We start from the raw sequence: 11,367 nt of genomic DNA, 5'->3' as shown, positions 1-11,367 counted from the left end.
CTGGATTCTGTACCAATCTTGTCTTGTTATGGATTCTGTACAACATATCATTTAGAATGCACTGATAAAAAAATGGCAAATCATCTGAAATTTTTCTGTTCAAAAGCTTTTAAAATAGATATTTTGAATATTTTAATTTTAAATGGTATAACCTTTTATTTCTATATTGCTGGGTTGAATGATTTTTTTTTAGTAGAATTGCCATATGAAACCAAAAGCCATATTCTATTTTTGTGACATTTGAAAGCAAATTAGAAACAATACTTACTACAGTGTACCAAACAAAAACACGAATGTTTTTTTGCGCGCTCACCTTCGCCGGAATTTCCTAAAAAAAAACGTAGAATCGAGTGAATTGTAAACATAATTTCCACCCTCTCCGGAACATTTTGCGATTGATCTAACTGTGCGCTCCAAAAGGATGTCCGATGGAGACGTTTTTGTCCTGGATAATGGTGCATTTTATGCCAAACTGGGAATGTCCGACTGGAATGAACCGAAGTAAGTTTCGTTGGGAGTTTGTAAGGTGCGAGAATATTCGATTATCAAAAGTGTTTGTTTATATTCCAGGACAGTTTTGAACTGCATCACGAAAGCAAAGTCTGAAAGGCGGCGTCCGTTTATCGGCAACCAGATAGACGAGTGCCGCGATGTGTCCGGATTGTTTTACATATTGTGCTTTCAACGCGGCTACCTGGTCAATTGGGACATTCAGAAAACGGTTTGGGATTACATGTTCAGCTCGGATTGTTGTCCGGTTAACTTTTCCGAGACAGCAATGTTAATAACGGAGCCTCTGTTCAACTTCCAATCGATTCAGGAAGCAATGTTGGAGATTTTATACGAGGAGTACGATTGTGATGCAATTTGCAAGACGAATTCGGTAGATTTGATGGCATTTAATTATGTGCACGAAGGTGGCCACAAGAGTAAGCCGCTTTGCTGTCTGGTTGTCGATATGGGCTACAGTTTCACACATGTTGTCCCTTTTTTAAAGGGAGTGAAGCAGAAGGAGGCAATCCGGAGGATTGACGTTGGTGGAAAATTGCTCACAAATCATCTGAAAGAGATCATTTCCTATCGACAGCTGAATGTGATGGACGAATCCTATGTAATAAATCAAGTCAAGGAAGATAGTTGCTTTGTATCTCAAGACTTCAACGAAGATATGCGAATTGCTCGTAAGAAACCTCAGGATAATTCCATTATACGAGAGTATGTCCTCCCAGATTACACGCAAATTCGGCGAGGATTTCTGCGACCACTTGATCCGAAGAATAATGCCAATGATGAGCAACAAACTCTAAGACTGAACAACGAGCGTTTTGTGATTCCAGAGGTTTTGTTCCACCCGTCCGACATCGGAATACAGCAGATGGGTGTGGCGGAAGCAATCCTAGATGCGATTAACAGTTGTCCAGATGAAACGCGACCACATCTGTTCAGCAACATAGTGGTTTGCGGAGGAAGTGCTATGTTCAGTGGAATGCAATCGAGGATACAGAAAGATGTTCGAGCCTTGGCACCTGATGAGTTCGATGTGAATGTGACCGTGCCCAAAGAGTAAGTCTGATTTCATAATTGTTACTTGGTATTAAAGCTCATGAGATGTCGATGGAGTTGACTATTTAACTTGTTATTCGTTATAAAGTTAGTTTACAACAATCTATACTTGAATCGTTTGCATTCTTTATTGCAGCCCTATCGGCTACGCTTGGCAAGGAGGAAAAGAATATTCACAATCGCTCAGCTTTCTGAAATCGTGTATGAGTCGGAGTCAATACGAGGAGAATGGGATAAAGCATTTGATCGAAAAATACGACAACTGAGTTACAAACGGTGAGTAGATATTTTCTTTCCTTGGCCAGTTATTAGCCATGTTAGCCATCAACGCTACATACGATGTTTATTTTATCAATAACCATACATTTGGACAGATAGTAACACGATTGAGTGAACATAAAATGTAAATAGATTACAGTATCTAAACATGGGTACAACTCTTCTATTGTAAAAGAACCATAATTCAAATTAAACCTAATTTAAGTGAAAACAAAATGATAATCTAATTGATGAAAATATGAGAAACTCCGCGTCAATACAAGGGACTCAATAGACATTCAGCAAGAACTTGGTTTCTGAATACCATCTTCAAATTCGAGTGAGATATTTCTTTCAATTATGGCATCTTGTGTGCACAATTTTATCTTTCTTAGTACTGCTGGCGCCTTCTGGCAGCTCGTTGCTTATCAAAACGAAGTTCCATCTCTTCCAAGACCTTCGGCGTATAGCGCACCACCAACTTAACAGAGCCAATGGCCTGCTTCAGCAGCTCGACGGCCTTCTCATGATTCTCTCCCTCGACGGATACGCCGTTGACCGAGAGCAGTTGATCGCCACGTTTCAATCCTCCGTGACGATCGGCAACGCCACCAGGAATGATACGGGAGATATAGATGGGAGAGTTCTGCTCCTTTCCGCCCATAACGTTGAACCCAAGACCTGTGAATGTAAAAAGGGTTTTATTTATTAAATACTCTTAAGTTGTAGAAAACATAACAACTTGTTGTTGTAGTACTGTTTTAGTTTTGGGGGAAGGCATAGAAGAAATAAGCTGATAGCCCAGTGCCCTCTATTAAATAAGACCACTTAGTTGGATCAATATGTTCAATGTTCATGGCTTTTAGTTCAAGCACACAAACTCGTCAACCATTTGAATTTCGTATTTTCAAGATAGGTACTTTTATTGATGCATAATTAATGTAATCAGGCGTATTAACTGGAATATAAAGTATGTAATTATTTTATTATGGGTATTCAAATTCAGTAGCAATGTGGTAAGCTGAAGTTATGAATTGACACCACATACATAGCTGATGAAATTCGGCTTTTTTTTTCATTATAGATCTCTATCTTCCTCAAATAAATCCTTTGAAGACACTTAACCTTTCGGTACTCGCACCATTGTAAAAAGTACAACCCTTTCTGAAAAACACGCTTGTCGTTCACAATACCAGCGGGACTGCGTGAGTGATCCATGTCCATGCGAGTCCCGGAGGGTTAAAGAAATATCGATTCATAGCTGTGCATGATCTAAATCTATATGTGTAGAGTCGTAACACATCCCATTATTGATTTTCCTTGATATACTCACCCTCATCCGTTTTGGGCAGTTCTACCACTCTCGGGTGAGCATGTCCCTCGCTGGCTGCGAACGCCGCAATGGTAGCTTTGGCAGTGGCAGAAGCTCGCACATCGAGCGAGCCCTGTATGTCTACGGTTTCGTAGACATGTTCGTAAACTTCACGGACAGCGTTCAGAAAATCACTCTGCAAGACCTTTTGCAGAGCAGCCAGCTTGGTCGCGGGTACCTCCCCGCTCATTTGCAGCTTCTCCAGCAGTTCGATTGAACGTTTCACATCTAAACATTGGCAAATGAAGTGATTTCAGTAAATGGTCTAATTTTACACTTGTTATTTTTAGCCTATCCGTACCCTTAGCTAATGTTAATGGCTCACAAACGTTAGCCATTTTATCGGATTGTTTGGCAAACTAATCGATTTTTGTGTTAGCAGAAAACCACACAGCACTTGACTTGATTTTAATTTGACTTGGAGTACTATGAATCGATGGTAAAATTGTCACACTGTGATAAACCGAATTACGCCTTAAAATGGTAAGAAATTATGTTTTTATGAGAAATGTTATTTTAATCCAACACTTGTAAATGATATAAACATTCTTTACATGAACACTACCAACACCCTCCAACATAAAATCGAAATGTGTATAATTTGATGTTTTAGATGTCAGCGATGTCAGGGATGACATAACACGGAAAACGGAAAACTGAGCCCACCGAGCCCACTGAGCCAACTATTATATAGGGTATCAGACCTATTCAGACTACGAGCTATTAACCTATTAACTTGATATTAAAAACCTCACATTTGATTTTCACTGAAAATAATGTGCCTCAATATTAGCGCATCATGAGTGTGGTGAAGTTGTACCGAAAGGCTATATGATTACTATAAAAATTAACTTCTGATAAAAGGCCCGGAGACCCATAGTGTTATATACCGATCGACTCATCTCGACGAACCGAGGTGATGTCTGTTTGTGTGTGTGTGTGAATAATCCACCTAACGGTGATGGTGTCTTCTCATGTATAATCTAATCGAACACAAACGCTGCCAGTACAAAGAAAGCATCCTGGAAAATCATTGAGTTAAGGCTCCCCCAGACCTAAGCGATTTCATCGCCGCGACGACGACAACTAGTCGCCGCGATTCTATCGTTGGGTCGCTGCAGGCAATGTTCTATTTACGCTTCCATACCAACGACGATATAATCGCTGTCGCCAAGCGATAGAATCGCGTCGCGACTGTCGCATCGCGTGTGTTTGGGGGAACCTTTAGATGACACCCAATAATTTTTCTTGTCAATATTGAGGTTTACATCATATCAGTGGTATGACATAAACGTCAAAGCGGCCAGGCCCACTAGTGTTTACCGCAGAGATGATTCTTCGAGATGTATCGTGTTCAAGTAGTCACTTCAACATGATACGATACATATCACGAATCTACAGGGGTTGAAGGATGCGTGGACATACCATACACACCGCGTTCTTTTCAAGTTCTTATTTTGGTAGTTGTATATGAAGTGACGAGGGGCCCTCCTTAGCCGTGCGGTAAGACGCGCGGCTACAAAGCAAGACCATGCTGAGGGTGGCTGGGTTCGATTCCCGGTGCCGGTCTAGACAATTTTCGGATTGGAAATTGTCTCAACTTCCCTGGGCATAAAAGTGGTCTAGTGGCTACCGCTTCTGCCTTATAAGCAGGAGGTCGTGGGTTCAATTCCAGACTCGTCCCTTTCCTACTTTGTATTTCTATCCTAGTTCTTTCTGTGTTTCACGTTATACCAAAAACGATTCATACTGTTATAACCTTCCACACAATCCCAAAACCTCCCATGGCACCTATGAGAGGTCGTAGAGTTCTCTGCATCTTTCTTAAGTAGGTGTCCAAAAAACCATCCTTCCCCTTCCTCAGCATTCGCAAGGACGTGGACAGGATAGATCTCGACTATTGGTGAGTACATTGCTTCCATCTAAGAGTTAGTGATTAGTCCCAAATCAATATCTGTGGTAACGGATGAAAGTGATGCTACTCTCATACAATAGTCTTGGCTTGTACCACCTACGAATTTGTGCGAACTGCTAAATGCTAATGCTAATGCTAATTATTTTGGTAGTTGTATATGGAGTGAAATGAATAACAATATGGTAAGAAATTATATCAAACTTGGACATGTACCAGGACGGTTCCATGACACTAACCCGAATGTCACTGCCCCGAATGTCACTACCCAGAACGCCAGTACCTAGAAAGGTCACTACCCCGAATATTTCACTACCCCGAATACCCCACTATACAAATCATCTAAATGTATTACGCAATAATTTTAATTATTACTTTTGCCACAGACATAACACTCATGAAATTCTCATCGTTCACTGATTTACTGGTCACTTTGAATAATCATTAGTTGGCCAATCGATCACTCGTGGCGCACGCATCGGATTTCCTCGGGTTTGATATTGGCTCACTATCGCCATCTGGTTCGTTATTTGCCCAACTTAGTGAAAACAACAGATGTCGTTAGTGTTTGTACGACGATGAATTTGATGAGCGAATGTTCAATGTGTTATGTCTGTTTGTCTGTGCTTTTGCATATCCCAACTAACATTTTTGGTGCTAAAAGCTTCAACTTCTAGCCTTTGCACTATAGGATTTCGGGCGGTCATTAATCGAAAATGTCATGTCTTCCGAATTATTTTAAAATATTTTCTCTCCATTGTCAATACTCTAATTAAGAGAAATTCTGAATTTGAAGTCTCTAGGTGCACTAGTTCCAAAGATATAAGGTGTCAAAGTCAGAAATGGGTAAAAAAGTTAACAAATTTCCTGAAAAAATATTTTACTTTCAACTATTTATTGAAATATTTTCTTAATGTTTTTTCTTTAATGTTAATACATCATTACAAAGGTAATTGTATAAGCTTTAAAATGGTATGCAAAAACTAATGGTTACATTGTGAAAAAAATGAAAAAATGCGGAAACAATATTTTTTCCAAAACGACGCTATTTTCAACTTTGATAGTGAAGAACTTTTTTTCCTCAGAAATCCCCAGGTTCTTTTATGATGCACATCAAGGACGAAGCTTCGACTAAAATTTCCCGAAATAATTTCTTGCCAGTATTTGCAATTAACAGAGTTAAATCACTTTGATTTTTTTCATTTATTTTTTTACTGTGTTTTGCCTCTCTCGTACTCCAAGGTTAATGCTCATTCCAAAAACGAATGTTTGATAGAAGGCCCGGAGATCCGTAGTGGTATATATCAACTAACTCAGCTCGAAGAATTGAGGTGATGTCTGTATGTGTGTGCATGCGCGTCTGTATGTATGTGCGCAAATCGCCATTTAGACGCTTATTTGTGTACGATTTTCTCGCAACAAGTTTCATTCGACGGGAAATCTAGTCCCATCGTTTCCTATTGAAAATGGGCCAGACTGAACTATGGGCTCAAAGGGTATGGTCAAAATACATGTATTGGTAATAACTTCGACTTTATTTATAACAATTTTTTAACTTTTCAAAGGAGTGAATGAATAAAACCCCAATACAATGCAGCACAACGGTAACGGTAACGGAATTTATATATTTCCTGTCAAATTTTACGAGTTCCGTCGCCATTCCGCTGAAGTGCGTTTAGGGCTTGAGTGGTTTGAGTCATTTCCTAAACCTATTTTTCTGAGCTATTCATTAGCTACTGATGGAGAACTAAATATGAGGTTTCATAGTATGTAAATATTTATAAATCTCATGGAATCAATAATTCCCGACATGTTTATTGCAAAAGTAAAGACGAACAATATCTTAGTTAGTACGGAGAGTATGAAATTCTTGCTAGTGTTCATGAATGTCTGGCTAAAGGTAGGGAAATATTTATTCACTCATCTACACTTTGAGGTTCACTGGCTGAACAACCAGCGGAAAGTCAATATAAAAAAGAAGAAATTTAGAACTCATAATGCAAGAAAATGATCAAGAGAGGCAAATGTTGACATTTTTCTTCGTGCCTTACATGAATCAGAACTATTTTAAGCTCGATTTGGATAACGAGGAGACATTGGAAAAAAATTCACTTAGTTATTCTTATGCCATGCGTAATTTTGTAATATTTGAAGATTTTTAAAAGTTCTTTATCCTCTGATACTTTAGATGAATTCATGTCATCTTCCATCGTTGATGGAATTGAAGAAAATATCATTAAAGATTTAAACCTTCACACAGAAAAGAATGATGCTATATATAACTTGTAGAAATCATGAAAACAAATCAAAAATAATTTAAATAGTGTTGTTATTCAAATTGAAAGAAATTTGCTTTTCGGAACAATGGAGCATTGTGGAATGAATGAATGTTCACATTTTTTGAGAATATATTATTCTCATTTATTTTTTGAATAACTTGTACAAATGTCATGGGATTGCGATTTCTAATTTGCTAATACCCTTTTTCAAAAGTTATTTCCAATTCTGATTCTTTAAGAAAATTGTTTAACTATTTTTTAGTGGAATGTTTTCACTGTCATAAGACGAGTTTAGTAAAATTCCATTTTATTCCACCAACTCGTATTAGTTCTACATATACGTATTTCGACCTGTTAGGACGTCTTCAGTGTCTCGTACTTTACTCGTTCTTGACTTCTGATTCTTTGATTAACATTTAATGCTTTAGGATCCTTCAGAACCTAGTACTTTGTCAAACAGATTGTTCTAAATACAAATTGTGAGGCATGAGAGTAAGAACAAAAAAATATCACCGAATGTCATGAAATTAATGTCTTTTAACATTAATTCGGTTCTCTCGCCGCCAACTTCAGATTTAGAGCAATGAAAAGTTATTAGATTTATTGGTAGGGGAGGCGTTTTGTTACTTTCTTCCCACAAAAATGATTACCTTCCGCAAAAATATACAAAAATATATAGACGACAGTCCACAAATGAGGATGGAGAAGGGGGAGGGTTCATGATGTCCATAAATTGCTGTACTTAGTTTTTGTACAACCCCTTCCTTCTCCTCAAGAAAACATATAAAATTAAACTTCCTAAATTGGATTGCTTTGTCACGTTAATCGAATTTATGAAAAAAAATATTACGTAATTCATAGACGATCCCTAAAGGGGGGGGGGGGTGTTAGAAATTATATATTCATGCTATTTCGACCATACACAGCTAAAGCAAAGTGGAAAATCACTTGAAAAGTCCAATTTTATTTTTGACCGCTCGCTTGTATGGGGATCCCCCATAGTGCTTTGGCTGTATAATATTTGAATAAAAGCAGCCAATGCTGAATAAAAGAAAAGCCTCCGCAAATAATCCCTTAAACTTCAAGTCGACTATTACCCAAATTACTATCAACTAGTCAGTGTGCCGAATATATTTAATCTTTTATCGTTTATGCAGCTTTCATATAGTCATAAAACAGCTCTGTCTGAATTAGCAACAAAGCTTATAGGCAAATTTGAGTAAAGCTCATCGATCATTTCGACATCTGGTGGTCGTCACAACAATCACGAAAAAAGTGTAGTTGGCCAAAAAAGTGCATTGGCAGCATACGGAGGGAGAACGATTTTCGCGTTTTCTGATTAATACAACCATTTGTGAAAGCTGAAATAGTCGCAAATTGGAAGAAAATCTTGTTTACTTTGAGCTTGCTATGAGCTTTGATCCGGTGGGTGCTTGCATATGATTTTTCCGATTAAATAGCACATCTCTTGCAGTGCCTCCGTCGCACTATCTTGGTTATGAATTCCCGGATTTTTAATTCACGGCTTATTTGGGTGGGATTTGTCTTTAGCAGCTGCTTTAAGACTGTAAGAAGCCATTGCCAGTGGAAAACATGTGACAATATACCAAAAAGTGAAGTAAATTTCATGGAGAAAATTTAATTTTGAATGTAAATAATCGCTTCTGACGACTTTTCTCCCAAACTCTCGCAGCGCACTCTACCATTGGATCCTTCTCGAATTCGCCTATCGGTTAAGAGCTCATGTATGTAACTGAGTTGCTTGTTAGCAACTTCCCATTTTACGGTGAGTAGCATTCACAATGAAAACGTTTTTGCTGTTGTTATAGCACTATGTAACAATATAGCGTAATGGCGCTATAAATGAACTAACGAAGCTTTTAGGCAACTTCTGTACCTTTGAAGATTACACTACGTTTAAGTAAACCTATTACTGCGTCTTTTAATAGCATATCAGTATGGAACGCAAGTGATGAACTTTGTACTTACTTAAAAATCACTCAAATAAAGAAAAAAAAAAAAAAAGTATGGAACGTCAAAACCGCTATGTTTACATTTGATTTTTGTTGCCGGAGCTGTGTATGAGCTATTGATTTCTGTAATGCAGCTACAAAGATATTCACCTGCTCTTATAGCAACTGACAAAGCGCTGTCATTAATGCTAGCAGATAGCGTAAGAAAACAAGCCATTTAGAAGCGATATTTTTGTTGACGGCTACTGTTAAACGATTAGCAGCAAAGTAGCATCTATACAGGTCGAGAAAATGTTGTCTAAAAACAATTTCAGCGATTGATGATGGATAAAAGTTATCCAACAGAACATGCTGATAGATGTTTGAATAATGGTTGAAATAATGCTGAAGGCATAATTTTTAAGCTTATGTGCTGAAAGCAGCATGTAGGCCTCTTTCTAACGTTTATACAGCATGAATCTGAAAATAGCGTTAGTAAAACAACCTATAGGGTATGTGAAGAAGCACATCCCTAATTTTCTTTGTTATTTACATATGTCAAAGTGATGGTGATGACAGAGCAGCGGCCCTTGAATCAGTAAATCAGGAGTTCGAATCTAGGTAGCAACAAAATTGATATTTGAGTTTTCACAAAAAAAAACATTGAATAAACTCCCGAAATTTACTCTCCTCTCAAATAATATTTAATCAAATTGAATTCAGTGGCTGTATAAAACTTATTTAACAGATTCAAAAAATCTGAATAAGCGCCATTGAAGCGAACTATATTACTAAATGGTTTAGTAAAGATTGAGAAAAAACTGTGTAACATGCTGTAAAGAAGTTGTGCAGGCACGTCAAAAACAGCTGAATAGATTCGCCAGATTTGCTGGTAAAAGCATTGAATAGAAGTTCTTGATCATATGTATAGGACACATATTCAGCTTGAAACCGTATAGACGAGTTGAAATAGCATTTACTTTGACACTAAATGTTAGTTGGGATGCTATCAATTATCCTAATATTCGAGCCTGGAGCGCTCGGGATAATGCGAAAGAGCGAATGCCAGAGACTTTGCTAGAGACAGTGTTTATATAGAGACCAGCGAAGAGAATGAAAGCAAATCTGGCTTCACAACCTTCACGAGAAATTAGTGAAAACGTGATGTGACTTTCAGTATAAGGAATTACAGTGTTGATCAGATTTTGTCACTCCCCGATTTTGTCTACCCCCGATTTTATCACCCCAAAAATTTTGGTCATTCTTTTTATTTTCGTACCACAAACAACATTGATTTTCATGAAATAACTTTCACCGCCTGTAGTTTATTACGAACGACTTCTGAGTACCTGGGAAATATTCTGTAAGCAATTTCGGCAAGAAAAAACGGGTACCGTTCACGCATTTGGCCTTTCCAAGGCATAAAATGATTCATATTTGTGGAATGAATTAAAAAATTTGATTTTTTTTTATTTTTGTCACATTTTTATCAAATGCCATCATTTTCGAAGTGAATCTGGATTTGGTTGCGATAATATAAAGATTGCTCGTCTTGCCCCATATGGCGGTCTTGCCCCACTTTCCCCTACCCTGTTTTATCACCCCAAAATTCACGAGGGGGGTGATAAAATCGGGATATTACTGTATTTGAATATTTTTGACTGATTAGTTTCTATTTTCAACTTCATTATTGAAACGCAATTTAATAAAGTAATAAAGTGAGCGTATGTTTTTTTTTTTCAATTTTTGACAAATTCGGGGTAATGGTCATCCGGGGTAATGATAATTCGAGGTAGTGACCATTCGGAGCAATAGCCTTTTGAGGTACTGGCGTTCGGTTCGGGTTAGTGACATAGACTAACGCAAAATGAACTCCCCCAAGAAATTATGACGTTTGAGCGGGTCGCATAATGAACGCAAAATGAACTTTTGTTCGAGAAGACGACCCGCTCAAATGTCAAAATCCATCGGGTGAGTGAATTTGATGAACCGCTGCACAGGTCTATTCGGGGCAGTGTCATAGAATCATGT

At 37.9% G+C, this 11,367-nt stretch overlaps 2 protein-coding genes across 2 annotated transcripts; one reads left to right on the top strand and one right to left on the bottom strand.

The window, feature by feature from the left end:
* Positions 1 to 261: 261 nt before the first annotated feature.
* On the top strand, positions 262 to 2,058 carry LOC134210668 (actin-related protein 6). The gene is made up of 3 exons (XM_062686846.1): positions 262 to 501; positions 571 to 1,563; positions 1,700 to 2,058. Exons 1-3 carry the CDS (start codon positions 422 to 424, stop codon positions 1,827 to 1,829), a joined length of 1,203 nt encoding a protein of 400 aa, XP_062542830.1. The 5' UTR covers positions 262 to 421; the 3' UTR covers positions 1,830 to 2,058.
* LOC134210669 (protein lin-7 homolog C) lies at positions 1,888 to 3,732 on the bottom strand. Its single transcript, XM_062686847.1, has 3 exons — positions 3,495 to 3,732; positions 3,155 to 3,421; positions 1,888 to 2,502 (listed from the first exon to the last, which is right to left on the bottom strand). The coding sequence occupies exons 1-3, from the start codon at positions 3,529 to 3,531 to the stop codon at positions 2,213 to 2,215; spliced, it is 594 nt and encodes a 197-aa protein (XP_062542831.1). The 5' UTR covers positions 3,532 to 3,732; the 3' UTR covers positions 1,888 to 2,212.
* Between the last annotated feature and the right edge of the window lie 7,635 nt (positions 3,733 to 11,367).

Source organism: Armigeres subalbatus, chromosome 2 (genome assembly GCF_024139115.2).
Source record: "Armigeres subalbatus isolate Guangzhou_Male chromosome 2, GZ_Asu_2, whole genome shotgun sequence".
NCBI lineage: Eukaryota > Metazoa > Arthropoda > Insecta > Diptera > Culicidae > Armigeres > Armigeres subalbatus.
This window is presented reverse-complemented; position numbering and strand designations above follow the sequence as displayed.